At 45.4% G+C, this 16,838-nt stretch overlaps 1 protein-coding gene across 6 annotated transcripts; it reads right to left on the reverse strand.

Annotated features, from left to right (window-relative positions):
• Positions 1 to 159: 159 nt before the first annotated feature.
• Positions 160 to 13,563, reverse strand: LOC140649838 (uncharacterized). 6 transcript variants are annotated; one of them, XM_072857621.1, is made up of 8 exons: positions 13,523 to 13,563; positions 12,909 to 13,000; positions 6,367 to 7,674; positions 4,301 to 5,239; positions 2,665 to 2,759; positions 2,259 to 2,426; positions 1,597 to 1,754; positions 161 to 766 (listed from the first exon to the last, which is right to left on the reverse strand). In XM_072857621.1, the coding sequence occupies exons 3-8, from the start codon at positions 7,671 to 7,673 to the stop codon at positions 521 to 523; spliced, it is 2,913 nt and encodes a 970-aa protein (XP_072713722.1). In that variant the 5' UTR covers position 7,674; positions 12,909 to 13,000; positions 13,523 to 13,563; the 3' UTR covers positions 161 to 520. The 6 variants fall into 6 exon arrangements, 5 of the variants coding, with proteins under 5 accessions (XP_072713727.1, XP_072713722.1, XP_072713723.1 ...); XM_072857622.1 differs by lacking the exon at positions 13,523 to 13,563 and adding an exon at positions 13,449 to 13,513; XM_072857624.1 differs by lacking the exon at positions 13,523 to 13,563 and adding an exon at positions 13,449 to 13,469 and having other exon boundaries at positions 12,909 to 12,996.
• Between the last annotated feature and the right edge of the window lie 3,275 nt (positions 13,564 to 16,838).

The following is a 16,838-nucleotide window of genomic DNA, read 5'->3' on the forward strand; positions in this document are numbered from 1 at the left end:
GCGCGGGAGGGACGCGCGGGAAGTGGCGTCAGGAGGTGCGACGGCCGTTGCTAGGCAACGCGGCCCAGCACCACCGGATAGAGAGCCACCCGCCTTTTTCTTCTTACCCAGTTCACGAGTTTAACGCAGTCCAACCTAGGCAAATAAATGAGTGACGGGATGGATGGCCACTGACGTTATGAGCGCATCTTTATTACAAAAAAAAAAACAACCCCCAATCAATTTCCATCGACTGTATACACACACAAACCTGCACGTGCTTTCCCAAGGAGACACCCCGCGATGTATCCAAGGCTTTGTAAAAAATAAACCTCTGCATGGATCTACAATCTAACCGGAGAGATACTTCTAACAAGAACGACGAACCCCTTCTCCGACTGCCGGGCTGGGACTCCAGCTCAGCCGTGTGAAGACGACACCACACGGTAGAGCTGAACCCGGCAGCTGTAACGAACGCTCAGAGCTAATTTGGCCTCTTATGACCTGGAGAGCCTGCACAGTTCTCTGGCGATAACCAGCGTTATAAATATAAAAGGGAGCGATCGGCGTCCGCCGCGTTACTAACGCTAGATGGCACGTGTTCTACTTTTTTAAGAATAACGCTTTCTGGTTTATAAAGTTTACCTTGGTCAACTGACCAAATTTCCGGCGCAGTCTCTTCACCCATACAGGCTTCCGAGAATGTTTCTATTTTGGACCAATTATGGTCTTTTTTGGTTGTAAGATCTATTAAGAAACTTCTCCAGTGAGCATTCCGGTCGTGAATCTAGGGGAAAAAAAAGGGGGGGGGGGGAGAACATAATTACATCCAAGTTTTTCCTAACAATAACTGAAGATTTAATCCAGTACAAAAATCAAATAGAACCAAGGTTAACCCAGCGATTTTGTGCTCAAATGCAAAACTGAACTCTGAAAGGCTCTGATGTTCTGGCTCCGCTGTCAGGGAACGCTTCCAAAAGAAGGCAGAATTTTAGCACACAGGCAAACATTAAGTGAAAAACTTGTAATTGGAAAAAAACTTTATGTTCTGTCTTAGCAGCCGCTTCAAGGACCCGAAGGTCTCCGAAAACAGCTAAGCTCAGCAATCCAATTTTCAGCACATCGCAACGCCAGAAACACATAAAATCATATTCATCTGCAGCATGAAGACGTTATGAACCATCATGTTACGGCCTCTGTGTAAGAGGCTTGAAAGACCGCAGAGACCATTGTAACACAAAATGCGGTACCATTGCTTTTTTTAAGCGAAGGATTCATCAGTAATAAGCAGTTTAAATAACCACTGTCTAAGATGAGGTTTTCCTCTGGAAGACAATACAACTAGCTGGGAGATGGCTGGTTTGACAGCCAGTAGTGGGAGCTGCTGTGCTGCTGGAGGAAAACTCTGCACACTTCAGAAATGTATTTTTAAAAGCTGTCTGTAGATGGTAGAGCAATCTCCCAACCCTAACATTCATTCTTCCACATTTTTCTTTTTTATAAAGATCAGAACTTAAGCACCAACGTGAATCCTCATCAAACCAAGAAACTTCTCTCGGTAGTTCAATGTCACCACCGCAGTTTGCCTGCCACGAAGAGGCCCAAAGGGCAGCGTACCGACACGTGTCTGCGCAAGGTGGACATGTCCGTGAAGGTTCTCTCGCAAGCTCTGCACTTGTACGGCTTTTCCCCGGTGTGAATGCGCTGGTGGCGTCGGAGTGCGCCCTGTTGGGTGAACGTTTTCCCGCACTGTTCGCAGAAATACGGACGGGTCTCTAAAAACGAGAACAAAACCCAGGAAGCACAGAGTTAGAAGGCAGGTTCTTTTGGTCTTGATTTCAGCAGACAAAAAGCGTAAAGAATTTCTAAGAGATCAATATTGGTAAAGCGCTGTACGTAGGAGAGAGGTGCTTGAGGCCCTGGTTTTTAAGGTTATGTGATAAATATTTCTTGGCTGCAAAGGAAAGCCTGAGAACAGCTCCCTGACCTTGCAAGGGGAATAGCAGCAACTACAGCCGCTCTCTGCTCCGACGTCCTTCAGCAACACAAAACAGGCCTCAGTCTTCTGGGCAAGCATCATCTGATATGATACAAGACGATATCGTGCCCTGTTTAACAAGTCAGGACTGGTATGAGCCCTGCTTCTCCTCAGCACCTAATTCAAGGGGCTTATAAAAGTGGTTCTGGAATAAAATGTCACCATCCAAACTGGAAAGTTCTTCAGACCCAAGCTTCCAGTGCTCTTTATTTTCCCAGCCCCAATTAGTTTGTTTCGTTACCTGCATGGACGTTACTGTGCTGGGCTAGCGAGGCTCTCAGTCCAAACATCTTCCCACAAACCTCGCACTTGTAGGGCTTGGCACCCATGTGGCATCGTTTATGGCATTTTAAATATTCATTGGTGGCAAAATGTTTTCCACACACATCGCATTTAAAAAGGCGCTCTCCTGAGTAAAGAGAAAAAGACCTTCTGAATTCTTTCAGCAGAATTTTGTACTTCAAAGTTGGTTTTCAAATGTCTTTCTAGCCCTAGTAGTTCCTTCCTGGTACTTGAAGTCTCTTCTGCGAGTTACCAAAAAAAAAAAAGCATGCATCTTCTTCAAATCCCAACTAGCAATTTCTAGCAGTATAAAGGGAGGCGATGGGAGAAACCAGATGGAAGGAACAAAAGTATTTAATGCCTACCTGTGTGGGTCCTTTTGTGGCTGGTGAGTTTGCCTTTATCAGCAAAGCAAGCCCCACAGTCCTCACAAATATATGGCTTTTCCCCTGTATGGGACCTAAATGAAGCGAAACACAAATGACTATTAATAAACTAGCTCGTGGTGCGTTCTTGAAATACCGTATTTGAAATTACGTTCCACATGCTACAGGCAGCATACTTCATTTTTTTTAAATGAAGTGGAAAAAAGTACATTCTGCTCACTCAGGAAATAGAGAGTTTGCCAGTATAGGTGCTACACTAAAGCACTAAAATTCCCATTTAAGGTTTGCCTTTTCCTCACTCTCCACCTTTCTTTCACAAGCTACAGCTCACAGTATCAGCATCGGAAGGGAGAAAGCAGGGAAGATGACAAGCTGCTGCTGTGCTAGAGACTGAAAGTGCATCCAGATTGTCCCCAGCACAATGCCAGCAGCAGATCTCTTGGGACACCGTGGGCCACATTCTTGGCTTCCGCAATCCCTCTGCCTCATGTCCTCTGGCCTGCAAACTTTAACTGGCAGGATATTCCCATTTTTAAGACAAAAGGCACTAAGGAAAGTCAGGCAAGCAGTGTTTCCAAACACATGCTGGATATCTGATTTTAAACTAGCTCAAATCAGAGAAAGTCTGAGCCTAATGTTTGGTCTTAACACTGTGCTGACCTCCCTTATTCTAACCCAAATAGTACGGATGTGCAAAAACATGGATAATTTTGAGTTGTCAGGCAAAATGCTGCAACTATGAGACAGCCAGCTACCCAACACAAACCCCATGAGTCACTGTTTTGTTGCAGTCATACCGCGTCTTACAGGCGGCGCAGCTCTGCTGCGCTCCAGAGATTATCTTGACATTTCAGATGTTTTGCTGGTCCCGAATCAGTATGCCTCACAATTTTTTTAAAATCACGGTAAGAACACTTAGGAGACAGAAGCAAGCTACTCTCCCCATTGTATGCGTCCACAGTCTCTAGTAACAGCATCTCTCTTGCCCCATTTAGCCCTCCAACAGTTAACCTTGTCTTATAAGCTATCTGCTATGCTCCCTGCTTGGAGAAAGATGTGAAATTCCATGGGATGATTCACCCTCTCCTGGGAGAGGACACATTTAATATAGACACCACCAGAGAGCAATTCACCCGGTCTAGCTCCAATGACTACAGAGGGAGCCAAGATGAGAAGCCCAGCTTTTGTGTTGCGTACAAGAAATGAAATCCCACACTAAACGACTTGCTCAGAGTGATAAAGAGTGAGCAGGGCTCAGCATCTGGCTCTCTGAGGTCCCTGACTAATTCTTCAGCCTATCCTACTTGTCATCAGGGAAGGCCATCATCTTATTCTGAAGACTGTCTCCAATGACTGGCTTTCGCTTATAAGTTTGGATAGAGCATCTGTTTCAAAATCCTTACTAAAACTGACGCAATGACCAGCTGCACACAAAGCCTTTACGTAAAAGAATTAATCACAGAAACTACAAAACAAATTATATCCCAGTGTTCCTGTTAGAAGGACACACAAGGAGAATTACTCAGAACTGAGAAGTCAGAAGAGGAAAAAGAAGAGCTGAAGTACACTGGGCATGCAGGGAGTGGTAATGGGAGAAGCAGTACCGTAGGCTGACCTGGTATGGATCTTAAGTTGCGATGGCTGAGCAAATTTTGAATGACAAATGCCACATTCATAAGGTTTTTCTCCTGTATGCGTCCGCATATGAAACACTAGTGCTGTTCGGGAGCTGAGGATCTTCCCACAGACAGAGCAGAGAGGACGTTTGACTCTGCCTTCGTGCTTCCGCATATAATGTGTCCTCACATCTCTCTTTCTTTTAAAAGTAGCGTTGCAAAGGGTGCAGGCAAACTGCCTTTCTTCAGTGTGGACACACGCTCGATGCTCCTTCCAGCTGTTGTAACTAGCAAACGACTTGCTGCAGATGTCACACTGATAGACTTTACCAGGCAAGCACTGATGGACATCTCTGCAGTGATCCACATACTTTTTCCGGGAAACAAACTGCTCGTTACACTTATCACACGTTATTACATAGGTAGATTTGTTATTCACCCCACTTTTATTTACCCGCTTTATTTTAAACTCTTCATCCGATTCACGTTCTTCACCATCCTTCTCATTAGAGTATTCATCATCCTCATCGTCCTCCTCAGTACAGACCTCCTCATTATCTCTATTGTCTTCAACTTCCGAATACCCCGCTTCGTAATCTACCTCCTCCTCTCCCTTCACACTCATGTCACCTTCATCTTCATTCCCTTCTTCACTCGTTTTTTCACTTCTTCCTTCAGCTTCCTTATATTTCCGCTTCTGTTCTTCTTGCTCATTGCTACAGTCTGCTTCGGTAACAGATGAACCCCCCAGTTCTTCCTCACGACTCGTGGCCTCTTCGTGCCTCGCACACTTTTGTCGTTCAGCCTCCGATGTTCCATCCCACGTCTCTCTGTCAGGATCTTTGTCACAGCTTGTTGCGTTTGGTCTATGTGCAGGCGGAACTACCATCCAATAGACAGGCATAAGTTTCCTCTCTTGCCCAGACTCATGGATTTTTCTGTTAAAATAAAAACAGCACAACTTCAATAAGTTTAATTGTTTCAATTCAGACACATTTGCCTTGGAGGAAGAGTCATTTCCTTTTAATTGTTCTTCACACCATTTAAGAAATTAACAGCGTGCTTGGAAAGCCGAACAACAGGGAAATTTTGTGTAGAGTTGAACCAGATAATTAAAGAAAATTAAAATGCCTCAGCTCATCAAGGATGGAGCCTCTCAAGTGTACGTATTCATCAACTGACTAGTAACATAGGATGGACTGTGAATTTTCCTCCAAGGCCATGGTAGACAGGGTCAGAAATTATGGACTTAAAACAAGGGAAATATAGATTAAATGCCTACACGGAAAAACAAAACAGATCCCCTTGTAAGCCATCAACTGCAGCAGTTAACTCTACTTATCGCTACTCAGTGCGTGGAACATGGAACATGCACTGAGTGTCATTGCACTCGTGACACATCTGGAATGTTTCTTCTCCTACTGGACTGAACTACAAACAAATTTTGACTTTTTTAAAAGGGAATCTGAGACCCAGTAGAAAACCACCTATCTCCTGTACCACACAGGCAGGGTACGGAGATATTTGACATGTACAGTGACTTCTGCAGTTCTGGAAGCTACTGCACAATTTCAACATCTTCTTTTCAGTCAGGCTTATTAAGTGCTGCCTATCTGGAAGCTCACGCTGCCCAGCAAAACAGCATGCAGGATATTTGGCCCATGAAAACCATACTAAAAAGCACCACACTGCCCTGACGGTTATGAAATGGGCATTTTCTTGTGCTTTTTAAACAGATGCCGATTTTTTTCAGTCTCCTATTTAAAACCCCAAATCTGAGGCTTCCAAAATCACCTAAGATATCCGATTGCACAAGTCCCCTTTGATTCAACGGGAAAAATTCCCAGTCTGGGAGACCTCAATCCAGTAATCCGGACTGAGAGCTTGATGAGGTCAATGGAAAAAATCTGTGCCCATTTCAACACACTTCTGATCAGATCCAAGGAATTCTGGAACTAAAGCAGCAAGGACTTCAAGAACACTTTTATCCTGGCACCCAGAAAGAAAACATGTTTTCCTGCGTGCGCATGGACACACACACACACACACACAGAGAATGCTATACCTTACATGAGTATTGTAAGCAGACCTCTGAGCAAAGCTGGCAGGGCAGCGCTCGCATTTATAAGGTTTCTCCCCCGTGTGCGTTCGTATGTGGACTGTCAGGCCACACTTGGAACTGATGACCTTGTCGCAGTACGGGCAGGCCTGGGGATCCTGCTTCTTCTCATGCACCTTGCGGACATGGTCGTTTATGTCCTTCTGGCGCTTAAACCTCTTGTCGCAAAACATGCAGGAGAAGCCCCACTCGTCACTATGAACAGCGAGGCGGTGCTGCTGGAGGTTCTGGTGAGTGGAGAAGAGCTGCTCACACGTGTTGCAGCTGTACTTGACAGCCAGATTAACGTCATGCTTGAGCTCCATGTGTGACTGGTACTGCTTGATAACACGGAACGATTCGTTGCACTTCTCACACGGGATCCGCGGCAAGACTTTTGCCATGTGCCGCGCTGATTTCCTACATTCGGTTTTACTGGCAAATTTGGAAATTAAACTGTTTTCATCTTCCCACTGTTCAGGCAGCGCATTCCTAATTACTACACAGGCTTCCTTTGACTCAGTCTGACTTAGGAGAGAACGACTATTCTCGTTTTCCAGACTAACGACATCCACGCTGAGTCTGTTTCTGGTATCTGTCTTGTTACATTTTGGTAGCTTTGCTGTCCTGGATTTTGGTTCTGGAAAAGCAGTGTCCTCTTGCTCCAGGCTTGCTGGTTGGCCTTCAATGAGTTCATAGCCAGCCAACAACTTTTTATGTTTTTGCCTATCCCAAAGTTTCTTCTGCATGGGTATTGCCACAACTTGGGAAGAGTTACTCGGTTTGTGGTTCTCCTCTTGCTGGATGCGAGTCCACTGTGGCCCGCCATTTTCACACAGCTGACCTTTCAGATGGAGGCTCAAATCTAAACCCTTCCTGCCCTCTACTTTCACTTCTTCACAAATATCAAGCAAATCCTTGCATTCAAGTCTTTCGGCTATTTCTTTCATCCGTTGCAGTTTTTCCGCTTCAATCTCCACTTCTGCAGTGTAAACAAACTCCAGGAAGGAGGTGAACTCTTCCGTGTAAATGTCTTGCAGAGTCACTGTGCAATTCTTGGTATCCAGCATCTCATTGTGCAGGAAAAGCCCCTTGAAATAGTTGCTGGAAGCTGCCAAGACAGCTTTGTGAACCAGAAACTCCTCCTGTATTCCGAGGTGTTGTGTGTGAACTGTCACGTCACAGAGGTGACCGAACTGGTACAGAGAATGCAGTGCCCTCAGGAGGTTAGGAGCAGCAACCTTGGATTTCATTAGAATTTTCTTTTTCTCCATCCTGCCAGAAAAACAGACAAATGTTTGAATGCTTGCTCTCCCTCTTCCATGAGCTATCTTTGCACTCATGTACAACATCAATCACTTAAGAAAAAGCTCAGTGGAGATCCATGTCCTAATTCCTAATTTACAAGATGTGGTAAAGACCTCAAGGTTACTTCTATCAAGGCAACCATCATCAGCAAACACACTTGGTTTATTTAGACTCTAGGATAACCCTTCAGAGCAAGCATTCTGTAGCACAGATGGTAACAGTAACGAAATACAAGTAATGTGATTGGCCCAGCTTAATAACAAAACATTCTTCATACAAGCACTTTTCAACAGTAGAGGTCACAACAATTTACAGTGGAAACAAGCATCTTTCCCCACCCCTCTTGTACCACAAGGGAACTGAAGCATAGCAAGTCACTTCACTTCTGATTGTTTCCAGGCTGGTGTTGAAACAGAGCCTGTGTTTTCACAGTCCCACCAGGCTCCACTCACTGTGCCAGGCAGCCCCTTGTGCCAAAGCAGGGGGATAAAACTTTGGATCTGGTTCAGTTTTGTTTCTGTTCCCCCCCCCCATTGTAAGCAATCAGACCTAGGGGTTAATAACGATAGTTAGTAAGCTTCTATTATATTTAGCCACTTAAATAATATACAAGGACAAACTACGTATCTACAAATAGCTACAAATTTTTTTAGGAGGTAGTAGTGTTTTATTTGAAAAATATTTCAGAACTGCTTCTTCTCAATCAACAAACACAGGGGTCGGAAGTTTTCTGACATTTTCAGAAAGAACGGTTTGCATTTCCCCACCAGCTCGAGAGACAAACAGTAGCTATTATTACAGTAAATCCGATGCCAGAGAACTCTGTGGCTTTCCTGTCTCAACCCACATATGACACCTATGCTGCTGGAACAAGAAGTCTCATTTATCCTTGCCCATAAAGCACAACAACGATGCTGTCAACCTTACTGAGACCTTTAGATGCTCTGATCTGATCCTCTAAGCTCATATTCCTGATCTAGCATGGTTTTTAAACGTCTGTTATTTAGCACATGCTTACAACAGCTTTGTAACCAAGGGAAGAACATTAGGCCAAAATAAACAGAGGAATCAGCTTGTTATTGCTTAAAGGCTCTGTTTAAGCTTGGCTTGATGTGCTTCCCTCCCACAGTAATAATGGTTGGCAGAAAATGACACCAAACTGTACTTTCACTTCTCATCTAAATTATGTTTGACATTATATTAAATACATTGCTGGCAGATATAAACTGTCTGATTAAGAAGACAAATGTGTCTTCAACATAAAGTACCAGGAAGTTGAATACAATACATAGCCTAGAGTGGGTAAGTTTGAATAGCAAGCTTAAGAGATAGCTTTGAGAATACTCTTCCTATTACAAGCTACCGCAGCAAGTGCCGCAGAGGATAATCATCTTCTAATCTGCAAGGCGTAAGTCATTCAATGCTTGTGACACCCCAAATAATGTTTTAAAAACTGCATTTAAAGGTTTAAACTGATTTTCTAATGACCCCATTAAGTGCCACTGGAACGTGTCCAGCTATGTTTGTAGGAAACGGAGAAGATTTCTACTAGATATAAGATGTCTGTAAATGTGAGTTATGCAGAACCTCAAATATTTGTACTTAATTGGGGGTTTGATCCTGAGTACTTGATGAGCTCCTGCGAGAAGTCCCGACCCAATCAAAGGGACCGCTTGGGATCTCAGCCTTTGCACCTAACTGGTGCAGAACCTCCTTACTCCTGCACTCCTCACTGCTAGCAAGTTCAAAGACGTTTACTCAGAGAAAAGAAAACAAAAATAGTACTACAGGAAAAATGCTTAGGAAAAGCAACTAGAAGAAAAAGACAAACAAATTGCGTGTTGAAACATCCCACAGAAGCTAGAAATTGAGGGGGAGGGATGTGCAAAATAGCATTGTCTAAATTCTATCAGAAAAGGACTGCTCACATCCAGACTCCTACAAACGTTCGATAATTATCACAGCCTCTGTCTTACAAATGTGCAGGCCTCTTTAAAACGCTCCCAACTCAACATCTGCCAACTATTCCCTACCAGCGATCACCGGCTATGTGGAGACATAACCCTAACAGCTCCTACGGCACACTTGCAGGCTGCGGGGAAAAAACAAAGACCCGGAGGTTAATACCTATATTCAGCCCACAAATTCACAAAAGCTTCCACTTAATCTGTCCCCTGGCTTGCCCTTCTTAACGTTTTCCAACAGGATATCCTTCTTCATTTCTGCACAGAACTGACCCCAGCATTGCGAAGCTCACCGATCAGTAGTGCTTAAAGAAATCAATGAGCAGAGCATGTGCTAATTTCCTCCTTCTCAAGATCCCCATCTGTGATAAATTCTTGATACGCGCTCCCATGTGAGCTCTACTAACACTAGTATCTGATACTAAGCCAAATGGAGAGGTACGTTCCAACATCATCTCTTTAGTTCAGCTGGTTCTAGATTAAATCAGCCCAGAAATGATTTACTGAAATGTCTTTCCAATGAAAAACACCACAAATTCATCAATTTTTTTTAATTCAGAAAAAAATGAGACTGTATGTTTTGTTACCATTTGGAGAGGAAATTGATCTTCAGTTTTCTGAAGTGGTGTTGCATATAGTTTGTTTTCATGTTTTACGGTTTCACGAAGTTGAGAACACAATGTTTCAGGGGTATAAAACAGTATGTAAGATTTTTTTTTTTTCCCCAAAAAAAAGTTGTGGTAATAGAAGATTTCTGAGTATTTTGCTTTCATTTTGGGGGTAAGGAAGCAGCTTCTTATCTCCAATGGATTAGGAAAGCTATTTTCTCCTTACACCTCATTAACACTTAATGACAAGAGAAGATTCTTGAGGAATTCCCATCCACAGCAATGGGAACAGAGATGACAAATGTTGCAGTAAATCATTCAGTTATTGACTCAAAGAGAATGACATATTTTGTTCTAATTGCCCGTTAACGTTGGCTTGAAATAACCACCAGTAATCGAATAGGAAAAATAATGGCAACATCATTAATAGGTTTAATTCTATCTCTCCATCTATGAACACAAGGCACCCCAGTCTTCATAATTGTAACTTTCGCTCCCAACTGCAGCCGTAAACCACACGTTCCCAGAGCTGCACCCCATCTCTTTCGCTTTCCAGCGCTCTAGCCAGCCCAAATCTCGAAATGATCGGCACTTCTCTCTCCTGCTCTACTTCAAACACGCCACCCTAACCCGGCAGAACAAGCTCCCGAGCGGCAACATGGGACAAGTCACGAAGGCGGAAAAAGTGCAATGCAGCAGGAGGAGCGCGCTCTGCCGCTCCTCAACCCCTCTGCTATTTTCTCACACCCTCAGAAACCCTTTCGGAGCTGCTCCTGGGAGGCAGCAGGGTTCACAGCCTGCTGGGAGAAAGATACCACTGATCCCGTTACACTTAGGAAACCAGGAAGCAAAAGGGAGCTGGTTAGAGGTTAATAGCCCTCATAAACATCATCCTGCTGTACCCTGAAGCTACTTCTGAAAGCAACAAGTTGCTAGTCTCCGAGACACTGACTTCACGGGAAAAATTTAAACTAAAACAATATTTTTTCCACATATTGCATTTTACGTGTTTGTTTGTAACTTAGCTTTTTGCCTGGTAATAAGGGAATAAATACTTTTAAGAATTTGCACGTATGCAAGATTTACAGAAAACATAATTAATCTAACAGAACCGCTGCAAAAGCCAAAATGTATTTCAATTCAATTACAGTTCCTGATAAGGCCACTGGAATAAATACAACCGTTTTAAAAAATAAAGCCTAACAGTGGCTTCCAATCTCCAAGAAGAGATTTATATTTGCTCTGCGCTACAGCGCCTTTTTTTTTTTATGATGCAACAACATAGTCGATAGCAGCTCTCTAATTCAGGATAATTAACACAGTAAACAAAGATGTTTGTAGGAAGGACAGTAAACATTTCTAAGACATCGTTGTTTCTTGGACTTTCACTGTTCACATCTACTTTGCAATTTCTATGGGCCAGAGTTTTAAATGGTGTTATACAATATAGCCCTTTTGAAGTGAAGACAGCGAAGGTACACTGATTTATACACCCAAGTATCTAGGGGAGAAAAACCCAATAGGTCAAAAAAATTGAATTGCATACTTCTCAAAAATTCTGTTAGTTCACAGAAATAAGCCCTGCTGTTTGCAAAATACAGATAATCTCTGGTTGCTTGATTCTCCCCAAGCCTTTTCAATTAGATCTTAAGTTTCTCTTCAGAGAAGCGAGGAGGAAATTATTCTTTAACTTGTTTTCCCAGGAAGGGTTCCTTTAAACTCTCAATAGCTGTGTGTACGTGTATAACAAAGGGCCCCAACAGTGATCAAAATGAGAACCCTTGAAATATTCATGGTGTTAAGGGGGGGGAAGAGTCCTGGCATGCTCTTACTTGATTGTTTTTATCCTCTGCAGAAACTGCTCAAACTGCACTCTTTGAAGTGCTGGTATAGTGTAAGAGCATGTAATTGCTCCTCTTGATACCTGGGCGACCACTTGGCAGAATAAGACCAATGTGGGTAGATCATAGCAGCAGTGCAACATCCCAGATCCTGACCGATAAAACGAACCTCTCGAGGTCAGACTGAACAACCAGAACTGCAATACAACAGGCAGAATATTTAAAAGCACACAAACTGCCCTAAGTAAGGGGCAGTAAGACTCATTGCCAAAGATGCTTAAGACCTAGCTTCAGTCCTCAAACGAGCCATACCTGTGATATTTTGTCTGATTTTTTGCTTTGTTTTCTTCCTGTAAAATCAGGTAACATTTGCCTGTCTTAAAGACGGATTGTGATAACAAAAATACAATAGGAGTGAGATAATAAGCTAACATAGGTGAAAAAGAGCATTACAAGGACATAAATAACAGCTGGAGTTACTCAACTGTATTAATCACCTGGGAAGTTAAGCTTATTCACGTAAACTCCCACACGATGCAGATACGTAAAGTTAGGTACGTCAGGACACCGAGCAAATAGTACCAACTGCACCTCTCCTGCCACAGTTTCTGGCCTGTTTGTGCACTGCTGGGTAAGTTGAGGAATTGCCATCCAGAGCACCCCAGTTTATCCTCCAGCACACTGCTGGACAAATTCCTCCAAGAGTCAAAGTTGTTTGGTACTTTTTTTCTTTTTTTTAAAACATATAGAACTTTGATTTCTGCCTTTCTAAAAAACAAGTACGTTACCTTTGAGACACAACTGGAAATGCTCCTCACGTGAGAAAATCAAGGCTGACCGCACTTTCCAGGTGGAACAGCACTAACGCTCACAATCCTATCTGAAAGATACCGCACCATGTCATTCCTTACACCACTGATAACACGCAGTTGCAATCATCTTCTGATTTTTACCATTTACTTTGCGTGTAAACAAACAGCCTGCAGCACACACAGGTTCCCCCTGAGCCCTGCAAGGGAGCCAGAAACCAAAGACATTTTTCCCTGAGCTTGACAACACTGTAAGTCTCCTCACGGCACAGCAGACAGCCGGAGGTCCGAGCAACGCCAGCGCAGAGACATGGGGAGGCTGGCTGCCACCCGCCACCCACGCAGGGGACAGGCCGCCCCCAGGGACACCGCAAGGCCGCCCCGCTCCCGGCTGAGGCCTCGCCGCCGCCATGCCTGCTTGCGAGGCGTCGAGGCCCGGCCTGCGCCCCAACGGCAGTGCTCATCCTCCCGCCGGGCAGGGCGGCGGTAGCAGCAGCAGCAGCCGGGCCCCCTCCTCACCTTCCCGGCGGCCCCGGGGGTGTTTCCCCGCGGCCCAGCCCGGCCGTCCCCTCACGGCCCCCGCCCGGCCTTACCCTGCCAGGCGGGACGCCCCGCTCCCGCCTCAGCCGCGCCCGCCGCGCTCCTCCCGCCCGGGCACCGCCCCCGGGCGCAACCACCGCCACCCCCCCCTTCCCTCCTCCTCGGCGGAATGGTACGGCGCGGGGAAGGCATCCTGGCAGGGCCCTGCTGCCCGAAAGCAACATGACCGCCCCGGCTTCGCCACATCAGCCGCCTGGCTTTTACAGCCATCTTGAGTGAGGGAGGCGGTGGGCAGGAGCAGGCAGCCATCTTGGGCGCGGGCAGGGGGCCCGCACAGCTGCGGTTCACCGCGCTCGTTGAGGAGAGGAGCTGCTGGGCGCTGCAGGGGACGGTCTCCTGGCGAATCTCTCAAAATTCCTCAGAATTGCAGGCAGGGGTCAGGTTTACCCCCTTACTTGGAGTGCCTCCCGCTATACTGTTAATTATTTTCTCTCAAGAAAGAGCAGCATCGTCCCCCTGCAAGCAGAGGCCCACTGTCAGGAGGAGCACAGGGTGCCAGGCCTTGCTTGTGCCTATTCACATAGGCCAGTCCACAGATATATTTTGTGGAGGGTACCCGCCTCAGGCAGAAGAAAATCTCAGATCTCTGTGTGAGTTGTGCGACGAGGGCTTTTCCTGTGAGAAGATGAGCCAGCTTTGCTCCAGTCTCACAGCAGATCAGATTTCAGGGCCCCAGACCTGAAAACCGATTCAAGCTGGCTACCAGGGCTCGGTTCCCTCTGGTGTGGTACAGTACCATCTCTCTATGTCTCCAGGCCAGACTACAATAAAATTAACAGTTTCTGTGGGTCTTTGTTTTTCCAATGATCCGTCCACATCTTCACTAAGAAGAGTCAATTGAAAAAAAAAATCCATGAATTTTCATAGCTTGTGCTTAGCTGTTTCCACAAAACTGAAAAAAATTCCAAGTCAAAACTATTGGTTTTCACATTTGCAAAGCATAGCGTTCCATCAGGTTAAATTGCTCCTGTTGCCAATGGCTGTCCACAGTGGGTTTGTTCCTGAGGCGCAATAAATGTCTTTGCTCATTTTACAGCCCAGTTTGCTCTGCCAGCAAGATCCAGCTCCTCACCATCTCCCAGTAGGGATACTGGCGGATTATTTCCAGTGTTAAGAGAAAGGTTATAGGAACTAACTTAAGGATCTGAACTTTGGTGGGGTAAGTCTGGGCTTAGGAGAAGCACAAACAGGGTCTCACATCTCTCAGAACCGCTGTTCCTGCAGGACGAGCTGCTGTTTCTCACCGGTGACCCTGTATTGCTGTCATTTATCACAGGAAATAATTTTAAACAGCTGATGGATGGGGCAAGTCACTCTGTGGGCTGCCAAGTACTTAAACACACAAATCTTGTTTCCAAGACAAATCACAGATAAATTCCTCCTTGGAAGCATTTTTTTACTGAAGTGCGGGTTTTAATCTTCAAATTTTAATGGCTTGTAAAAATGTTGGACGATGATTGTAATTCCTTGAGGCAACATAAAATAAATTCCTCTGTTAAAAAAAAACAGGAAGAAGCAGACATCACTGAAAGTTATTACGCTATTTACCTTTCTTTTCTATACTTCTGTCACACAAACTTGCACCCGGATCCTATAATTATCAGGCTGCTGGCCAGATATTAGAAAATGTTCACACATTTATGTGAAAACAAGAGTACCGTAGGAAAGACAGAATAAAAATATTTAGGATAAAAATAACTAGTGCAAACTCAACTTGCTTAGATTCATGCAGGCCAAGAGGCAAATCTAGCCTGACAGATAGCTCCCACCGAGGAGTGCATGCTTCCACCATGAATTTGGTTTTCAACCCTGATTATTTTGTTTGTATTCGGGGAATGTTTCTATTGTCAAGACACAGCTCTAGGAGTGGAGAGAACGAGCCAGCAATAAGAGTGATCCATGCTAAAATGTCAGGATAATATTCCTGTATCTTAGCACAAGGGAATGGTGTTTGCTTTTACTTTATCGGAAACCTGGTCTGCTCAACAGTTCTCACCCAGAGGAGTTGGGAGAGAAGATGAAGTGCAGGCTCCTGTCCAATTTAGTCTTGCTTTCATAAGGATTGAGTGAATTGCTGCAGAAGTTGGCAGCGCTGTTGCGCTGGGTCGTATCGGCGTGTCAATCTTTGCGGAGCTGCCCAGGAGGGATTCTCCCAACGCTCCTCCAGCACGCTGGCGACTGCGTGACTCTAGGCTGGATTTCACACCACCCTTTGTCACCAGTCATTTCTCAGGCTGGAGGAGATGAACTGATTCTCCAAATGTCCTGGGCGCTCAGATGCACTTCAGGGGTGAACGGTACCCCGTGGCTTCCTAGAGCAGAAGTTGAGCCCTGTCTCCCTTATCCCTGATGAGTGTCCTGATTGCTGCGGGGGCGGGGAAAGGAGGGAGGGACTGGTGTCTTATTCGCTCTGAATCATTAATTCTTTTCTGCACCATTTCAACAGGAGAGATGAAATGGTTGGGAGGCAGCCCAGAGGCGTCTGAGTCCTCTCGGGCTGAGGAAGACACTGAACCCAGGTGCCCCACGCGTGAGGCAAGCGCTCCAGATGCAGGGCTGTTGTAATAAAAGAGGACGCAACAACCCGTTTTGCCCTTTAAGCCAAAACACAGCAAAGTCCAGGAAAGAACGGCAGCCTGGGAACCCAGATTTTATCAGAGTACTTCCTTCGCCTGGGAGTGAAGGCTTTGGTCATGGTGACTAAGACCAGGAAAAGGGGAGAAGTTGGGGAGCGTTTCTGCCAGCCAGGTCACTCTGCTGCGAATACAAGTTCTGCTCCTGCAGCACCAAACTGTCGGAAATTTGCAGATGCTTGCCCGATGTCAGCCAGGACATCTGCAGCAAAGCAAGGAATGGAAATGTAGTCCCCAAATCCCAGGCTGATTGCTGGGCTGCCTCTTCCTTTCTGGAGCGCAGGGGGTAGCTCCCCATACACAACATCACCTGGTCGGTGTTAGGGTGTTTGCAGTTTTGGCTCTTCCCAGTCACGTTGCAGGTGAGTGAAGCTGGGGTACATTTTTAGAGGCCCCAAACCCTTCTTCCCTGGCAACGCAAGACGAAACCTCACCGTGCCTCTCCACTGGATGGCCATCCTTTCCTTGTCGCTCCGCCAGAGGATGCTGCAGACTTTGGAAAAAGCAGCCCAGCCTGCAGCCCAGCTCATCCTTTCCAGGATCCAGAGATCTGCATCCAGTTGCTCACTGACGTAACCTCGGCCTCCTCGCACGCAAGACGAAATTATTTTAAGGCGCTTGCAATCAGAGAAGCTAACCCTACAGCTTTGCTCGGGTTCACCACCAGCTCCTGCTG

This window comes from Ciconia boyciana, chromosome 3 (assembly GCF_034638445.1).
Source record: "Ciconia boyciana chromosome 3, ASM3463844v1, whole genome shotgun sequence".
NCBI lineage: Eukaryota > Metazoa > Chordata > Aves > Ciconiiformes > Ciconiidae > Ciconia > Ciconia boyciana.

Coding starts and splice junctions, on each gene's coding strand:
- LOC140649838 (XM_072857626.1), bottom strand. CDS start 7,673: ATGGAGAAAAAGAAAATTCTAATGAAATCCAAGGTTGCTGCTCCTAAC. Junction 1,755..2,258: donor GCACAGTAACGTCCATGCAG/GTAACGAAACAA, acceptor TCTCGTTTTTAG/AGACCCGTCCGTATTTCTGC. Junction 767..1,596: donor CCTTGCGCAGACACGTGTCG/GTACGCTGCCCT, acceptor TTTTTCCCCTAG/ATTCACGACCGGAATGCTCA.